At 29.0% G+C, this 20,162-nt stretch overlaps 2 protein-coding genes across 2 annotated transcripts; both read left to right on the forward strand.

Moving 5' to 3' along the window:
* Positions 1-267: 267 nt before the first annotated feature.
* LOC132733262 (uncharacterized) lies at positions 268-6,252 on the forward strand. The gene is made up of 11 exons (XM_060719866.1): positions 268-392; positions 964-1,045; positions 2,039-2,106; positions 2,263-2,335; positions 2,632-2,699; positions 3,124-3,196; positions 3,541-3,608; positions 3,751-3,823; positions 4,065-4,132; positions 4,414-4,438; positions 4,859-6,252. The coding sequence occupies exons 1-11, from the start codon at positions 314-316 to the stop codon at positions 4,881-4,883; spliced, it is 702 nt and encodes a 233-aa protein (XP_060575849.1). The 5' UTR covers positions 268-313; the 3' UTR covers positions 4,884-6,252.
* Positions 6,253-13,231: 6,979 nt separating this feature from the next.
* On the forward strand, positions 13,232-16,883 carry LOC132733264 (uncharacterized). Its single transcript, XM_060719867.1, has 5 exons — positions 13,232-13,394; positions 14,028-14,487; positions 14,735-15,144; positions 15,432-15,500; positions 16,694-16,883. The coding sequence occupies exons 1-5, from the start codon at positions 13,328-13,330 to the stop codon at positions 16,834-16,836; spliced, it is 1,149 nt and encodes a 382-aa protein (XP_060575850.1). The 5' UTR covers positions 13,232-13,327; the 3' UTR covers positions 16,837-16,883.
* The last annotated feature ends 3,279 nt before the right edge of the window (positions 16,884-20,162 follow it).

Consider the following 20,162-nt stretch of genomic DNA (forward strand, 5'->3'; position numbering starts at 1 on the left):
AGGATCTGGTCAGACTGCGCGGATAAACATGTTGATCTAGCTATAATGCTGGTGACAAAAGGCGCAGCTGGCACTGTCGGTTCTAGCAGGGTGGACGAAATCTGATCTTCTTAAACCCATTTAGACATTAAATGTACACAAAAGTACCATAAAAAGTGCTAGTCAAGAAAATGGACCCATCGCTATATATAACATAAGTTATATCATTACACCTGTATATAACATAATACATACATTATATTTGATTTGAAGAGATAATTCAATCATTTCAGGATACGGCGATTTTGACCTACCATTTATTATTTTGGTTGGCATGGGCGTATTAGTGTTTGGTTTTCTGTTTGGTGTTTGCTGTGCTTGTGCGCTTTTACGCAGAAAAGAAAGTGTAAAAGGTAGCATTATGTTTGTTTATGATTGTTTTAAATCACTAATCTTGCTAAAATTTTGTGTTGACATTTTAATGCTTTGTGTAGGTCAATATATAAGAAACGATAAATTGTCATTCTATTGACAATTGAGATTTCTATTAATATTTGAATTGTTTATTGGACGCAAATACAACACAAAACATAAGGAATGTAGTACACAAAATTATCTTCAATTCAATACCATTAGAAGAACCACTGAAACTATAATGTTGGAAATTTGGCGCATCTATTCAAGATATTGAAATAACCGTTTACTTATGTTGCAATAGTTAAGATACCACTTAAACATTTTATCCATCGAAAATTACTTAAAATTACCTGCATTTCATTACTTGAAATAAAAAGCTATAAATACTTTGTCTACAAACCCAATGATATACTATTCTCAAATTTGATATCTCAACATATTGGTAATTTCTACACAGTTAGCACTATATATTATTGTATAATAAACAAATAAGTACCCACTAGGTACTATGTACATGAGTATATCTTCACGATAGCATTGTCTGAAATTGATTCAATTTGCTATTAGGCAGAATACGTCCGATGAAGCAAGGTCAACAAAAGCCAACACAGTCTGGGGAGACTGGCTTCATTGTTTTAAGTCCTATAGAGTAAGTTATTTTATGGTCTTACACAATGTATTTATAGTGGCATATTTCTGCCAACAAATAAGAACTAAATTGATAACAACATTAATAAGCTGAAACGTAAGTTAGTGTTGGTGTTTAGACTTACCTATCTGGTTAACAAGATATATTTTCTGTAATAAAAGTAATTTAAATATAAATATCTATTTATCAAAAACTGATAACACTTGCTCGACTATTATCTGATATTAGGTGGTTGTCAATGAAAGATAGTTGTTACTTATTATACAAGATAATTTTTGTTTAAATCCATTTGATATTCGTGCTTTTTGGTATTTTATAACTATTTGTATAACTTGTTAAATTTACAGGTACTTAATTATTGTATAATATTTCGGATATTTTCCTTGCACAAACATTATAAGAGCAAATTAACTTAGTTTAGATGTTAATTTCATTCAGAATTCTGAAATATACCTGATTTGATTTAGTAAAACAGTAAAAATCACTTTTATGCATACTAACTCATACGAAGTAAGATAAACATTTTTATCTGATATTTTATCGGGTAACATAAATCTTTTATGTATAACCACCAAATATGTCAGATAAAAGTTTTTCGTATTATCTTGCACAACTAAAAAATTATTTATTTATACAGAAAATTGTGCATCAGATAAACGACTTACTAACATAAATATTTTAAAGATATACAGATTATTTATTTATTAGTTATATTTTTTAACTGGTAAGTGTTAGCACGGTGGTTTACTTGAAACTATAGTGAAAAGTTCAAGATGAATTTTAGAATATTTTATATTTCATTTATTATTCACAAATAACTTACTTAGAAGCAAACAAAAAATCTACGCTTGAGATGTGTAAAGAATGGACTCTAGAATTAGATTTGAAGTGAATATTATCGTTGTATTGTTACGTTAGAACAAGTATCAATCTCAATACTGCAGCCATGTAAATTTTGAATTTTAATAGAACATTTAAAATTATTATTTCAAGGAACAATAACGCACAGATTCAAACGGGAACAAAAACAGAAAACAAACAGGTTAATGCTTCGCAAGACGGTAAGTTATTTCTTACATTGCAAGAATGTTTGATCCAGATCATTTTCCTAATATCTGACATTTTTTGATACGTGTTTTCGACACATCTCAAGCATTTATTTAACACGATGTACGTATGTGTAATGTTTATGTGTTTGTTGCTGTTTAACAAAATAGGTGCAGTAAAGAAATCGAAGACTCGGATAAAACAGACTCAGGAGACTCGATTGAAAGATTCTACACCTACACCGTATGTTATCCTTTATTGTTTTGTTTGTTCACATGAACTTTGTCTTGTATTCATATATTTTGATTTGTTTAAACATTTAACTTATAAGAAAAAGAAACGTCTCTAGCTTTATACCATCTGCAAAAATTACGCATTGATAAATTTTAGAAAAGAATTATACGTACAGACAACCGTTCAGGTCAAACCAAATCCCAATTTCGTTGAATTTGATTTGATCTGTATTGCTTTCATGACAAGATCGTAATTTGAAACTCTTTTTTCCGTATCTGTAAACTCTTTAAGTTTGTAATTTTTAGTCATAGTTACGAAGAATTTCAAAACAGAACAGACGCAGACAACGAAAATATTTACGATTCAATAGAAGGTATGTTATTTCTCTAACCTTTCTCTAACTCGATTTCGCACCCTACTGTTGCTAAGATACATGTATAGAAATAATTGCACAAAAGAAATAATAAGAAAAAAACTATTTTATCAAGTTTTCAACAGTAAAAACTTACGTCTTAGAATGGATTGTATATGGATTAAATTATTGGCGTTAGTGTATGTGAGATATTGTTTCGGTATTGTATGAAAAGAAAACATTATAAGAACTGAAATATAAATAAAAATTCTTTGTTCTTTTATCTTTAAAATGCTTTGTAAACTATATAACCGAGGGAGAAAACATTACATTTTTTTTTTGTCTATAGTATCAAAATCACGAGGGGTGTTGAACTAATGTTTTACACATCATAAGCAGTGGTAAAATATTATAAGTTTAATGTATTTGCTGCTTGACAAAATAGGTTTAGCGAATGAAGATCAGCCTGAACTAGGACAGTCACATGAAGCGTCATCACATGATTCGGCACCTTCACCGTATGGTTCCTTAGTTGTTCATATTCGTGCTTTTTTCTGCTATGAGATGTGCTTTATCTATTTGCATACGTTTTCAATTAAAAAAACTAATTCAACTAAGGCAGAAAATATCAATTATCCAAAAATAAATACTTGACTTCTAGTTTAATTTTTAATTGATTTAGTCCGTTCAAAATTGCCTTATTATGAATTCGAGCAATGTAAATGATATATGACACAATAAAAGTCAAACTTTATTTACGCTTTGTATCATAAGTATATGTGTTATTTCTTTAACAACATCATCTAAATCTGAAAGCTTTCATATTAAATTTGTAATCTTTATCGATTGAAATGTGTTCTAGAAAAAACAACGAACAAGTTCATAACAAAACAGATACAGAGAGTAATGAGACGTATGATTCACTAGAAGGTGATTTTATTTTGTTATTTCTTCAATTGTAATGTTATTGCTTGAAATAACAAGAATTTGAAAGATTAAGTATGATTATACGACTCAATTAAAGAATTCGTTGAACATTACGAAATGATGTATTTCTTGAATGACAAAATAGGCACAAAGACACAAGATCGACATCAATCTAGAGAGTCGGTGGAGACAGATTCGAATGATTCAGCACATTCATCGTAAGTCATCGTTAATTGTTTGCTTCAATTGAATGCGTTAATTATTATTTTAACATCATTGTTTTTTTTTTAATTTTTAGTGAAATTTGAAGTTTGACATATCTTGATCAGAATAATGAGTATCTCAATATGAATTATTAGATTATTTTGAATTTCATTTAATCTGTTCAAGTCACCGTCAGATGAATGTAAATAAGAATGCTTCCACATTGTAATTGTATTATCTGAAAAAAAATTCTAGGCAATCTTCCGAACAATGTCAATATACGATAGAGGCAGAAGATGGGGAGAGTGATGATTATCTTAACGGTACTTTTTTTATAAAATTGCGAGATTTATAATCGAAAATATAATTATATTATTCAAAATTAGAAATTTTCAATTATTCACGCGTAAACATTTAAAAATCTATACAGACTATGTCATTAATCCGTATTTCATACAAGAAGATCATTCAAGATACCGATTGACGATCTAAATTTTGTGTTGATAGTTTTTAATTCTTCGAATGTTTGAGTCAATTGTTTGAATGCACTAATTTTGATTAAAAATACTTACTCATAACTATAGTTTTTAAATAAATGTTTCAGCCGATGTCAATGAAGTACAGAATAGGTAATATAATGTTAAACTCTCATGAAAAAGATGTACTTTAAATCTAAATAGCTTATCAATCTAAAATAGTTCTTAGATACTTTACTTAGCCTGTGATGTTTATAAAATGTTTGTAAAAGTATATGAAAAAAGTTCAAGCTGAATTTATTTAGATTCAGGTAGAGAGATAAGTGTCATTTACGGCATACTTTTGACAGTAATTGCTTTAAATATGATTTATTTGAAGGTTGCCGAAGTAAAAAGGGTACACTAAAGTGTGTTTACATCAGTTTTAAATTATTTAGAATACAAACATTTATCATTTTTCGTAGGAATTATTTTCATTTGATATCTACATGTACCTAGTATATTATTGTACTTTATATAGACTTTATATGTATATTGAGGTTATTTAAACGTTATTTATTTGCCTATTTTCAGCCAATCACACAGTGACACACTTTGAGAGATGATATGTTAACCAAGAGCCGATTCAATTTTAAACATGGTGCTAATTTTAAATTTCAGTTCGAAGTTTTAACCTTGTTACACCGAAGTTACAAATTAAGCTCTCTGCAGACATTTTTTTAAATGTTATAAAATTTGACTCGAGAATAGGGATATTAGAATTTGCAAATTAAGAGCACTATACTTTTAAAAGAGAACTCAACTGAAAAGCATGTTCTAATAAGAATTATTAGTCTAAATCGATAGATAACTTTATTTAATATTAGCATGAGCAGGTGTTTTGAACACATTTTTTACAACAACAAAAATACATTTTTTTTTAAAATGTAAGACTTTAAATACCGATTATGCCCAAGAATATTTTTTTTTACTTTTTCAAAAGCTTTTTCTTTTGATTTCCAGTTTTATCAAAAATACGTATAAGCTGCATACAGTCCTGATATAGTGATATAGTATTTTGTATGAAAGTCAAAATACGACCTTTTTATATATTGCTACTTTGATGAGAAATAATTTCATATATAGCCCCTTTTTCAGGTAGCAGATATTCAATATGTTATTTTACTATTACCTAAATATTGAACAACTCATGTTTGTCTTTTTAAAAGGAAGGGCACACTTTGTTTCCAGATTTTTATTCGTTTCTGAGTCATAATGTTCATAATTTTATTAATTATCAGCGAAGTTGTTTAGGAACTCCTGTTTGTTAAAGATATATGCAAAATGGAAAAGAATTGAGATAACTCCATCAATAGATAATCAATATACCTGTCATATATTTGATGTCGAATCAATAAATTTAAAAGTTAAGCTTATATTCACTTATGAACAGATGATATACTTATTGGATAATTAAATTTGATTTGACAAATTGAATTCTTTGTGACTCTTTTCAGGGTTTGATTTCTTTGAAACAATATAAATAGATAGATTACCTTTTGCAAATTGTCACTTTAATTCTTATTTTATTTTAGGGATGATATTGATAGAAATATTTATTTGCATATTGAAAAATTTACAATGCCTTTTTATGTTTATGATTCAAACATATCTACGTTTACAAACCATTGTACATGTACTACAATATTTGTTCAATAATTGTGATTAAAGTCTGTGAATAGCTAAATTAGTGAAACTGATATTTTAAATCATTAGTATAATAGTTTATTATGATGTAATATAGACATAGTTACCATGAACTTACATGATATTCATATACAACCACGAATCTATGTGTATAGTATGCACACTTTTTTGTTAACTTATGATTTTCAGTGCTCCTTTTGGTTCGTTTATATTATTTAAGTTTCTCTTTCAATTGTCATTTTCTTACATCATACTTTCTTTACATAAATATTGGCTTTTTCCCTTCATGTTCACTGTTTTTTTCCTCCATATACATATGTTCGGAACATTGTAAAGATAATGCTCTCAATGCTAATAATATATTTCTTCGGATGCATGATATTGACAGCGCGGTTTTTGTTGTTCCGAACATCAATTTTATAATGACAAAACACCTATGCATGATGTCATGATGTATGTACATGAAAATTCTCCCTCTTACTGAATATGCTTGCTGTCCAAACATTATTCTAATATACTCGCTGCCGTATCATATATGGAATTAAGTTGAAGACAACATTTACATTACAGACAAACTCTTACCACGCTATGTGTGTTATATTCAAAATGTAGTCTTTACTCATTTATTCATCCCTAATCTCACTAAAATGGTGTGCATTCAATGGCTGTATAGTGTTATTAATCTATTTGTAGATATACCCCCACTACCCAAACTGACCAATCATCAAAAATTTTCTAAAATGTCGTCTTTGTCTCTGGACCTATCAGATCTAATATCGTCAGATTCCTGTTTACATGAACGTGCTAGTTTGTTAGCTCGTACATGTTCTGAAATACGAAAATGACGTCAAACAATTACATAATATAATCGTCTCACGTATTCACATGGCCAAAAATAACCACAATCAGAAACTTGCAGACTCTTTACATCAGACAGCGCATCAAAGGGTGACTGGTGGAGATTCATTAACAGAACAGAACATACTCTTTATTTTCTCAGGTACATAAGTACAATATGAGGAAATCATACATGTCACCGACTGAAAAAGGAACGATTCCGGCATTGTCTCATCATGTCACTCAACGATTTACATATAACAACAAATTAAAATGTGACTTGTTGAACAACCATTTCTTCAATCAGTCCTTATAAAGAAGTTCCTGACGATTTCTACTAGTAGTTTTAGAACACTCTCACATCCATAAGTATTACAACTCAAAATGTTGAAGATGCTCTCAACACTTTTAATACCAATATAGCTTATGGGTCTGATGAAACGATCGACGTCAGTTATCTTATCTCTACTCTGTGCTCTTTTTAATCATTCACACCATTCTTGTAAGAATACTCAAACTTTGAAAGATGTCAAAAATTGCCCATTTCTTTAGAGATGTGATACATTGTTACTCAAAATCAATTGTCTCATATCTCTCCATTGCTGTGTATAGAAAACAATTTTAAAGCTTTATTTTCAATTATATTTTTAACTTTCTTCATGACCATAAATTTAAATCTCTTTCTCTAAATTTTGCTTCAAACGTGACGACTTAACTGTAAATCAACAATCATTTCTTTACAAATCTTTCGGTAAGGCTCTTGATAAAAGCCGTTAAATACGAATTGTCTTTTTCGACACCAGCAAGGCCTTCGATAATGTGTGGGTTAAGGACCACTTTCTCAAGTTAATAGCAGCCGGTATCCAGGGATACCTTTGTCCATCCTTTTGTAGGTGAAACCACACGTTATACTTTACAAAATTTGATCGATAATCAAAACATGCATACAAAAACCGGTACGTTACGATACCGAAATCAACTTGATTTCGGTAAAGTTACCGAAATCAACTTTTCATTACCGAAATCAACTTATTAAATCATAATTAAGCATTTCATTATAATATATTACAATAGGTTAAGTTTGACTTTCATGCAAAAAATCAGTTCGAAATAATTATCAATAATGAAATTAGAAACAAATAACTAAATATCAAGATTATTCCCTGATTTGTCACGAACCGAAATATATGTTACAATGCCGAAATCGACTTATAAAATCATAATTAAGCGTTCTATTATATTTTTTTCATTATAATCTATTACAATAGTTTTAGTTTGACTTTCATGCAAAAATCAGTTCGAAATAATTATTTATAATGAAATTAGAAACAAATAACTAAATATCAAGATTACTTCCCTGATTTGTCACGAACCTAACTACGGGTATATGTTACCATACCGAAATCGGCTTGTAAAAGTTAAAATAAACATTTAAATAGATCTTGTTTAATTAATTAATATAAAGTCATTCAAACTGAACCCTAAACAAAGGAAAATAATATTTAATTATAAAAAATGATGATGTTATAGACGGATATGTATATTATATCATGATTACTTCCCTTGTTATTAAAGTGTTGCATTACCGAAATCAAATCAGATTTCATTTCAAAGATGAGAACAACCCCTGAATAATTTGCATGAATTTCAGAAATAGTTGATTGGAAATTATCACAGTATTTAATTTAAATCCAATGATTATGATTTGATTAAAATAAAAAGGCGAAGCGGTAGCCATTCATCATAACACCTTTACTAATAAGGATCAAGCATACACGTGCTCGGACAATGGAGGTGTTGACATAACATACTCGTTCAACGCAACATTGGCGCATGGAAACTTTAAAGTAGACATAATTATTTTACATGAAATTAAAGCTGATTGTCTCCATTAAGACAAAAAGTACATTACAGTTTAATATAAAATGACGTATAGCAACCATCCCTATATAATATGTATCAAAAGACTTTTTATATAGTTTTATAGTATAAATATTTCAGATCTAGTAAGCTGGTAAAAATATAATTTTATATTAAATAAATTGTCAAAAGATCTGTTTTAACTAACATATAGGGGTGATCGCGATACGTTTCCGTAGAAAACATTTCGGTATATGAGACAAGATGCATTGATATTATTATTACTGAATTGCATATCAATTTGTTCCAAAAATGTATGCGATTTTTGATGTCCCGGATACTTAACTACATATTCTACTATTGAAAAAGTGTAAAGTCATGATTTTATGTTGATTGATTTAAAATCATTTTAAATTTCATATCTGTAAACATCATAAATTTATGGAATGACTGGTATATATTTATATGATGGAAATAATGGAACACTTTATACTGACAAATTTCAATTATGAAATGTTGTAACTTGTACAATTTGACATGTTTTGTATTACTGTATTAAGTAAGGTGTGAAGTAATTAAGACAGGAGGTACAGCTGGCATACAATGTATGTTAAAGATAAAAGATTATTATGAACCATCTGTTTATGTTGTAATAAACATTTCAATAAATGACTAAAATTTAAACATATTAATAGAAAATCATAAACTTCTGATTGAAGATGGATATTAACATAAACATGTACAAAATTTATAAATATCTTTAACTCACCTGATTCTATTTGCAATCTATGAGATGATACTCTTAACCTAGTGAGATCTTTACAAAACCGTTCAACATTGATAATATTTAGATATGGTTTAAACTTAAAAACAGAAATATATCTATAAAATAGAGCTCTACTAGAGTTATCTAATCTATTATCTACTAATTATATACATAATTTAAACTTCACAGCTGATTTCGGTAATGCTAAACACATATAACGGGTTGTTTAGAACAAAGGGAAGTAACTCAATAATTACATTTTTGTTAATAACATCATTAAAATAAAATATTTTTAAAAGATTTTTTAACTGAAAGTCTATTTCATTATTTTTCATCAAATAATGAAGAAATAATAGCAATATTTTAACTAGTTTGGTTTTTACGAGTTAATTTCGGTAATGAAAAGTTGATTTCGGTAACTTTACCGAAATCAAGTTGATTTCGGTAGCGTAACTTACCCTACAAAAACAGGATTTTCTTCCTTCTGTTTTCAAAGAATGGAACAATCTAAAAATTCGCCTTTTGAAAGAAATAATAAATATAGTCCAAACTTTTTTTTAAATTAGGATAAGAAAATGGCAAATATACCAAGCACGTCTACGAACTGAATGCGGCTCTCTTAAACACCATCTGTTCTGTACTGAAAAATATATTTCGCCAATGGGGACTTCCAGAAGCTTACAATCATTTCTTTGTATGATCATAAAAAGCCTCTAACAAACTCTTACAGCTTACTGTAATGTAATTATCCACATATTAATTAATAACGACACAAACTTAAGTAAAGACATTAAAGTCATCATATTTCAGGCAGTTTAAATGCATATTTGAGATTGTAAACGATTAAGTATGTTTCACTCTACTACTACCCCGGTTTACTTGCTGTATAGATCATCCTCTTTTCTACTATAATTAATCATTAAGTTGTTATTTTTTCTATCTTAAATTATGAAAGGCTTACACTTGAAACATTTATTAACACGACAATTTTGCATTAACTCTATTAAGCCTCTACTTCTATCAGACATAAAATTTTGCTCTATTCACTTTTCGTTTTATGGGTCTTTTATTTGACTAATTGACGGCTCTTTATCTTTCTTCAGTCTACTAGGATAAATTGTTTATATCCTTTCTACTTATTCAATATTTAAAATATTTTCAAAAACCTGTCGAATTTATAGTAAGAAATCCTATGTTAGGAAAATTACTTTTTAAGCAGTTTATGGTTTCAAATACGACCAGTTTTTAGCCTTGTATTGAACGAAGGTGAATAATTAGACTAGTACTGAATTATTACTTTTGTCACAAAATATTTGAAAATGACACATACAAAGCCGGCAAAAGAATAATTATTTAATGAGCTTTATTATTCTTCAAACATCAACTAACAACGTTCAACAGTTGTTCTAAATCATTTGATAGAAACAACAAAATATGAAAACAAATACTAAAAGGATGGGTCGCTTTAAAGGGATATTTAGGCAAAATAATGAGAAAAATATTAAAATGATCTTATGCACTCAAATCACGCTAAAATGACATTTCTTGAAGTTTCAGCATGAATTTCTGTTTAAATTCTAAATATTTTGGTGTCAATTAATTTCAGAGTGTAAATTTGTAAAGCATGTAGTGATGCTAAATTTTGTTCGTAATGATATCATATCATATCTTCTTTATGATACACTTCATGGTAGTACTTTTCAAGTTTGTTCAATAAAGCTGTTTAATAGTCAATATAGAATATCACAGAATAATATCAACTGCATACCAAACGAGGAATCACCAAAATTATAATGAGCGGTCATAAAGTCGCAGTACCTTGATTACTATGTTGAATATCTGTTTCAGTATTTTATTCAAATATGAATATAGTAATTTAATTAATTACAGATTTTACTTTACAGGCAAATTATGCCTACAAAAGTTTCTGGAGTATCATTTGCCTTTAATCAGTGCAATTATGGAGATATATGAGTTACGTTTCACATCATTCAATCACAAATTTTGACAGTGTAATGAATTTCTGATATTTTTTTTTCTATGATCATGTGATGTTTATTTTACCAGAAAGTAAATCCTTGTATATGTTCAAAATAAAACGCTGGTACTTCATTTCACTTTTTGTCATATTTTCTGAGTTTTATTTGAACCATAGTGATCCTAATATTTTATGTGTTTAATTGAATACTGATTATGAAAGTATTAGAGGGCTTGAGAAAGTTGCTCTTTTCAGTAAATAAAACTACTAAATAAAACTAATTTTCATTATTTTAATCCTTTTATTCGTTTAGTATTTTGGTTATATTATTATTACAATATAACCACCGGTTATACGCAAACGACTATTCTGAAATAGCGAAAAGGCGACGACAATTTTATCGAAACCTATTGGCCTGAATGGAAGTTTATCAGTGTCTCACTTTTAATTGGTCCTTTCCCTCATTTTACAGTCGCAAACTTGTTTTAACTATAAAGTACAATTACATAAGAATCCAACGTGATTCAATTTAGTAATCATATAAGGAAGACTTTTATTCATTTTCATCGAAAATGAAACTCAATCTTCCTTGTTAAAGGCTATTTTATTTCGGAGCACGGCCGTGATTTTTCGATAAGCTGTGTGTATGTCTTAAGTACCTTTAACAATTAAAAATATGCAGTGAACTTAATATTTAATCAGTATAATAAATGGTCACTATAAATATCACCTGTACCACAATAAAACACATAAATTATGTGGTTGTTAATAAATTATTTATTACATTCGTTTCATATCTAAGTGTTGAATTCTACTTAAACGGTGTTAGGGTACGTTTGAGAAAAAAACACTTTAAACTCATACCATGTTGTGCAATCATTAAATTACAATGGCATTAAATATATGTATATGATTTCTTTTCATGCCGCCTTAGGTTCAAATCATATTTTCTATTATAAACAGCTGGTTTAAGGAATATAAATGGACTGTATAACGTACTTCAACCATAAATTCATAAATCTATCATAAGATTATACATGTATATATTTCACCTGACTTAAACTACTCCAAACCACACCACATAATTACATTTTTTATTTTAGGACAGATAACGCAAAACGAAGTCGATGACACGCAATTTGTTTTCGCTTATTTCATTTTTTCTGTCATAATTTTCGTAGATTCGTAGATTTCCCTCGAAGACATGTTTCATTCTGCTATAATATACTTACATACAACCTTAAGACATCAAATATTGCCACAAAAAGAAATTAATATGTTGGCCATTTGTACTGAACAGAGAAACTACATATTCATTTGGCATGAATAATGTCGATAAGATTTATTTGATGGTTACCCAAAAATAAATTCTTTCTTTGGTGAGAAATGCACAAATAATAAGTATTATAACTGTAGATAAACAATTATAAATAATGACAAAAAACTCAGTTAAAATGAATATTTAAGTTTACTATACATTGTATATATATTTATGTAAAATATGAATAATATGAATTTACTCCGTTTAGTATTCCGCCGTATTTTTTCTTCTTTCTTTCTTTCTATTTTTTTCTTCCCTGTTTATAATTAAGGCATGATAAAATTAACAATGATTCAGTACTTGATAGAACACAATACTTTTTTTAAACCTGATTATTGACAATGTTTTAATGTGTCTCAAATTACCTTTATCACTATAGGGAAATTATTAGGGCTCATTGCTGAAACCATTTTTCGTTTTTATTATGAAAGGTTTTTTATAACTTCGTTTCAATATTGAGACCACTTGAGTTATAGTTTGGAGCTGTATAAGAAATAAGCTTGCGTGACAATTAATCTCAAACATCGTTTGTGTAAAAAATATATTTTCCCTATGTGCAGAATAGAGTTCATGAAAATTAACTGATGTGTTAAAATGTCAAATTCTGACATGGGATTTTTTAAATATCTTAGCATAGTTGCTTTCCTTACAGCAACTGAAGGTACGTCCTCTTATTTTGTTTCTGTTGTTGTTATTTTATCAGCAAATTTTTTATCGAAAACAAACATAATTATCTTTTTAACCATATCAATTTTCTGTGTACCAAGTAAAAATTGGTCCCCCAACTTTTTTATAGCTAAGTTTGTATAACGAAAGAAATAACATTGATGAGCGATTTAAACAAAATGTTATGATATGTGATATATACGTGTATATTGAACTAGCAAATATATTGTGCTGGTTTACAAAGGTAAATTTATAATAGCATTTCCTCTTTTCCTTCCGGCCATTCCGGATTTGTGCTCATGTGGCTGCCTTGTGAGACAGAACATTGTTGGGTCTGCTTTCCATGAGCTTTGCTCTTTGTTGATGACCTTTAACCTTATACTATTTTACTGTTTGTAGCTAGACCGGAAATAATTGTGAAAACAAGCGGTCAGATTATAACAAGTCATTCAATTTGTGTGACGAACGACATTTTAGATGTTTAATAAACTAGTTTGTTTTGAATAAAATGAAAGTAATATTTTAATGAGTAATGTAATTCTCCGGTTCTTGTGGTTTAGCGCATTTCTATAATGAATTTTAAGACTATGGAAAAGCTACAACCTATGTCATTTCTTTCCATTTTTAGTACAAGTTTTTGGTTTAAATTTCACGATTTCCAAAGATCAAGTTATAATAGGTAGCACAGGAACATTAACTATGTCATGTGAAATCACAGAATTAGATGTTGAAACTATCTACCTGATTCAGATACGAAGGATCAAGTCAAAAATGCTTTCAGGGACAGATTCCCCTGATTGGGAAACGTTAGCATTCATGGAATTAGTTTCAAATGAAAGTCCTACGTTAAGTGCAAATATCACGGCAAGTACTAAAGATTATTTCGCCGATGGAGCTTGGAATTCTGTAACACCTACTTCAACATACCTTACACTGTCTATGAATATTTCAAAACTTGAATGTCACGATGCCAGAGAATATTTATGTGAATTAGCCTACAAAAGCAATATCACTTCAGCTGTCAAGAAATTTGAAATGAATGAAACTTTCTCAGCCTATGGTAATTTTTCCTTTGACTATTACTCATAGCCATTCTAGAACGAATACAAAAAATCATATTAAATATTTGAAATGACTTTAAATAGATAGTTATCTTACATTCAATCTTAAGAAATTACTCTATAATCAAACATTCTAAAACTTAATTTCAGTATCACATTTTGTTCTTTTCATCTACAATTATGTTTTAATTATTTAACATTTAAGCATCTCCATACATATATATTTTACTAACTGGTCAATATCATTAACGTATGTTCTTTTTTACTTTGACAGTAAATCCACGTGTACCGTTAATTGCAAGAAGGAATGGTTTAATTGTTCAAGGAGCTTCCAACCTATCAGACGCTGTGTCTGTTACACTGTAGGAGATGAATTGGAACTCAATTGTACAGCTAATATTGGAAGCTTGCCAGAAACATTAATTCGTTGTAATATATCATCTGGAACCTCATCAGCTGGTGAATTTGATGAGTATCGACCAACAGCCGGTAAATTTGATGACGGAACGGCAATCAGTGATAATCAGTGCGGATATACCAGAACTGGGTCTTTACAGTACAAAATAACATCATCTGATGTTCTAAGAGCTTTCTACTTGGTATTTGAGTGTTATGTTAGAGTCAATAAAGATCCTTATGGATCCTTTGTTACACAAACTAATCCAAGATTCTATTTTGACGTCAGTAAGTTGTTTTGAAGTATATTGAAATATTCAAATTTAAAATTGTTTATAAACATACCTTTATATGAAGAATAAGTCCAAAATTCATTTTTTATTTCTTTTCAAATAAATATGCTTCATGGATGGAAATCAATTTATTAATACTATTTAAAGACAAATAAATTCTGAAAAAATTCAAGTAATGAATATCTAAATTCTTTAGAGTAGTTTCAAAACAAATGAAAACAAACAAAATTAAATCGTATAAATGCTATTATGTATGTATCTGTTATTATGCATTTATTTTAGAAGAAGAAACAACAACTACAATACAATCTACAGTATCAACGTCAATTGAGACACAACTAATTACAACAGGTATATTTTCATGATAAATTCTATTAGTATGATTATTTCAGTCGAATCATTTTAACTAATGGCAATAAAACATTAATTTAATTTAATATATCAAAAATATAAAATATTTTTGTCATAAACTTTATTTAAGTACGTGACCGTACAAACGTATTCCACATATACATGTATATAAATGCACGTGCGTACAAATCCTATATTTATCATATGCAAAGTTTGCGGTGCAGTCAAAATCTCGTGAACCGTGATTCAAACCGTATAAGACGCCTTGAAAATTTTATTATCTAAATAAAAATATACTTGAATAAATATCTTATTTAACTTGCCATTTGGTACGTCCTAAATGTAGATACCTGAAGCACTTACCTATAGATATAAACTGGTAATAAAAAGTGGTAATATTGTCGTCATGACTGATAAGCGCTATTTCTCTTCGTTCAAACACTAAATCTTTCAAGTCCTTATTGATGATTTGTTAGCATATTTTATTCGAAACCTTTGAATACATCATTAGATTATTAGAAATGCATTTGGTAGACACCCATTCTTGTCAGGGTGTTGTTTTTAATAGCCTTGCGCGTCTGTTAGAACGAACAGTGTTGTTTTAGAATAAACATATATATATATATATATATATATATATATATATATATATATATATATATATATATATATATATATATTTAACATTATTTAATTACTTGTTTATGCTCCAATAGAAATGTAATTAAATGCAAGTTTTACAAGCATCTTAACAGTGTTAACAAATTCATCAACAACGACGCCAACAACTCAGTCATATGACGTTACAACATGAACACAGAATCCCATTGCTGCGCCACACATTTTAAACGTGTTATTTTTTATTTCAGTTTATTTCAACCATTTTCAAACCCGTCTTATTTCTAGTAATTAATTCTATGTTAGGAAAAGGCCTATATAAGCATTTTATGCTTTCGGATCTGATCCTTTTCAGCATTGTATTTTGTTATTCAATATTGTATGATAATTTTGTTTGTACAAAATGTTCGAAATAAAATATTTTTAAACCAAATGTGTTATTTTGTTGTGAAGTGACTTGACACTAACCATTAAATTACAAACAAGTCAATTAGATATAGAATGATTATTTACTTCAAATATTACTCACTCATTGCAAAACTGTTCATTTTCAAAATCAGTTACTATACTTACAGTCCAGACCCTTAATGCGGAACTTAAGGAAAATGAGAAAAACATGCCACTCGGAATAATTGTAGGGACATCAACTGGCATTTTGACTGTAGGAATTGTTGTAACTCTTGTTCTACGCAGAAAGGTCATCTTAAAAGGTAGTTAATTTAAGCTATGTAATAACCATAATTATTGTACAACATATCTTTCAAAATTATAGAAAGTATATGTTATTTTCATCATGTATGCTTTATTTTCTTAGATTCATGAAAGCTATAAATAAAACTAGTTACATATAATGACGCCATCAAAACAAGCATGGTAAATAGATGAAAACAATAATACACTTGTTTTCTGCACAATAATGATATTTTACGGTCCCCCTTTGACCTGCTTCAAGATATTTAATTCATGTTTATATATGACTGTACCATTTTGCAGAATGTATTCATTGAAGTGTATACGTATATCAAACATAAGGTATTTTAATATCTTTAATAATTAGATATATGATGATAGTTAAGTTTTCAGTTTCGTGTCGTTTTAAGGGCCCATTGTGCCTCAGAAGTGCTATCAATTTTATTTCTCAAATATTTCATGTTTTATCGTTGGTATCTTTTTACAGTTTCTAAACACATTTGCCATATAGAAATGAGGTACCTTTTACATCATTTTCTAAGTGAAAATTTGTAAAGTGATGGTAAATTAGTATTTTGAATGGAAGTCAAAACACTGTATTGTTTACAATTTACTACCTTTAGGATACATTATTGCACATTTTGCGCTACTTTCTTCAGTTGATAAACATCAAACACGCTCTAGATATATTAATATTTTTTAAAGACGTGTTTCACCATTTCTAAAGAATTAAAAAATGGATTTCTGAGGCATAATGTGCCTTAAAGTTTAATGAATATTCTTAATATAATCCTAGATTTAGGACGTAACATATTCTACAATTCAAAATAAAATGATTTGAATTAATGACGCGAAACTGCAGAGAAGTTATTCTGCAAATCAGGTCTACTATATTCAATTTGTTAATATATAAATATTCTCTTTTTTGTATTAAGGAAGATCACAGGCTGTTCCAGAATCAGGTTTTCAACAATCTTTACCGTGAGCAATTCAAATTATGCGATCTTTCATTTTTGTATTTATTGTTTTTGTGCTCCTTTTATAATTTAATTTATTTACTTAACAAAGTTTATTTTTGAATTTCTGATTAAGTCATTTACATATACATATAATAATGGATCAAAAATTGCATGAATAAAGTAAGAAAGCTTCAGAGACCTTTTTGAAAGAAGCTCTATCCGTACTTGCGTATGTTATTTCTTTTGATATAAAAATGGAACATTCTGACAGCAAATTAAGCTTGAAAGCAATTTAACATTCTGTATGCATAATGTCGAATTACATGTACTAACGATTTAATCTTAACACGCACACTATGAAATAAAAGGTAGCTATTCACCAAGTTTCAAGTGATTAATGCATGAATGAATTAGACTGAATCAGTTTTCATAAGTTCCCCATATAATTAGGTCGATATTTGTGAAAATTAAATATCTTGTAATGGTCTTACTTTCAGAATATCGAATTACGAAGGTCTTCAACTAGGCACATTTGAAACATCGACTTATGACTCAATAAAACATACATTGTGAAGATTTAAGAGTCAAAGTAATTGCTATGGAGAGCAAGAAAAATATACTCTATGTTAAGTGTATAATTTGTTGTAGAACGCTCAACGGAAATGAGCTCAAGTGTACTCTTACGTGATTTTATGTGTGAATTTTGAATTATTAGTATAAATATAAGTTTATATAGTTTGATAATTTTCAAATGCTGCAGATAAAAACTTTATAAAAAGAATGGTTAACATTTTTACAAATAGCTAATGTGTAGCCAAAATGTAATAAAAGTCAATAAAATACTGACTTGACTGAATTGTCAGTGAAAACAGAGAAAGTAAGAGTACTTATCTTTAAAAATTGATAAGCTTTATACTTTAACTCTGTGAAGACAATGTGGAGTAGCTATTTATATGGACAATATCTGGTCTGTTTTTATCTTAATTTCTCTCTTTCGATCTTAAAGTTTCATTTTTCAAATCAAGAAAATAAAATTATGTGAAAGGAGGGTATATCAGTTTGGGGACCATAAGTTTAAACATATTTTATTTCGGACATTTGCACATACAAGATTTACATACAATAATAAAATAATACAATGCTGAAATAGGATCAGATCCGAAAGCATAAAATGCTTATAAAGGACTTTTCCTGAAATCGGAATAATTACCATAAATTTGTCGGGTTTTGAAAATGTTTGAAACATTAAATTTTAGGTAGAAATACTAGTAGATTTAAAAACAAAATGAAGAAGATTCGTCACTATGTCAAATAAGCGACCTACAAATATAAACGGGCATTGAGTAGAAGTTTTTATCTAAAAGATATAGGAATAGGGACTTAATAGATTAGAAGAAATAGTTTTCGTGTTTATAAATGTATAAATTTTCAGAATTTCTTAATTTGAGATACACAAAGAAACTTTATTTTATAAGAAAAGGAAAAGAAGAGAATCTATTCAGGGAGTAAATTGGAGGAGTAATGTAGCGAAGACTATGAAAATCGTTTCCTGTATCGGCTAAAGAGGTTCCCATTAGACCTCTCGTTGCAGCTCATGATAAGACAAAAGTTTAGTAGTACCAGATACAACTATAGAAGCTTCATGTTTGAAAGCATCTTCAACATCTTGAGTTGTATTACTTATTGAAGTGAGTGTTCATAGGCTTTTCGAAGTAATCGTCAGGAACTTCTTTATCATAGTTGTCTTTCTAGAGAAGACTGGTTGCCGAAATAGTTGTTCAATAAGTCGGATTTTGATTTGTTATCATATGAAAATCTTTCAGTAACTGGGTGAGAGAGTGCTTGAATTGTTTGCTTTTCAGTCGGTGATATGAATGATTTAATGAGTTTCCACCAGTCTCTGTGATGTGTTGTCTGATGCAAGAGAGTCTGCAAGTTTCTGGATGTGATTACGTTTGGCCGTGTGAATAAGTGAGATGATTTAATTACGTATTTTTGAATGAGTGCCAGTGCAACGGATTTTGGGTTTGTTTGGCTGTGTAATAAAATTGTTTCGTTTACGAATAAGCTGTTTGATTTGTGTCGTTATCCATACTGCTTTAGTCGGTTTTACTATTTTTGTTCTTATAGGTATGTACTCCTTTGACAGTTCGAGAATTTTGTTGCGTGTTTATCTATATCGGTGTTTATATATTGATCCCAGTCAGGTCCTGATTTAGGTCTAGGAAAGGAAAAAAGAGCACAAACAGGGCAGTGGCAGCGAATATGTTAGTCTAAAACTGATTCCCCAACATCTGATGTTAAAACTCGGTGACTGCAAGAAACAAGAAAAAGATTTAAACCAGATGCTGACGACTCGATAAAATGTGTAGGATCGTTTATTAGTTGTTCAAGG

This window comes from Ruditapes philippinarum, unplaced genomic scaffold, assembly GCF_026571515.1.
Source record: "Ruditapes philippinarum isolate M1 unplaced genomic scaffold, ASM2657151v2 ctg3610_1_1_1_1, whole genome shotgun sequence".
Taxonomy (NCBI): Eukaryota; Metazoa; Mollusca; class Bivalvia; order Venerida; family Veneridae; genus Ruditapes; species Ruditapes philippinarum.

Excerpts from the sequence above, each read along its gene's own strand:
- LOC132733262 (XM_060719866.1), top strand. The coding sequence starts at position 314 with ATGGGCGTATTAGTGTTTGGTTTTCTGTTTGGTGTTTGCTGTGCTTGT. Across the intron at positions 2,700-3,123 it reads TATTTACGATTCAATAGAAG|GTTTAGCGAATGAAGATCAG; the intron begins GTATGTTATTTC and ends TTGACAAAATAG. Across the intron at positions 3,197-3,540 it reads CATGATTCGGCACCTTCACC|AAAAAACAACGAACAAGTTC; the intron begins GTATGGTTCCTT and ends AATGTGTTCTAG.
- LOC132733264 (XM_060719867.1), top strand. The coding sequence starts at position 13,328 with ATGTCAAATTCTGACATGGGATTTTTTAAATATCTTAGCATAGTTGCT. Across the intron at positions 13,395-14,027 it reads TTTCCTTACAGCAACTGAAG|TACAAGTTTTTGGTTTAAAT; the intron begins GTACGTCCTCTT and ends TTCCATTTTTAG. Across the intron at positions 15,501-16,693 it reads GACACAACTAATTACAACAG|TCCAGACCCTTAATGCGGAA; the intron begins GTATATTTTCAT and ends CTATACTTACAG.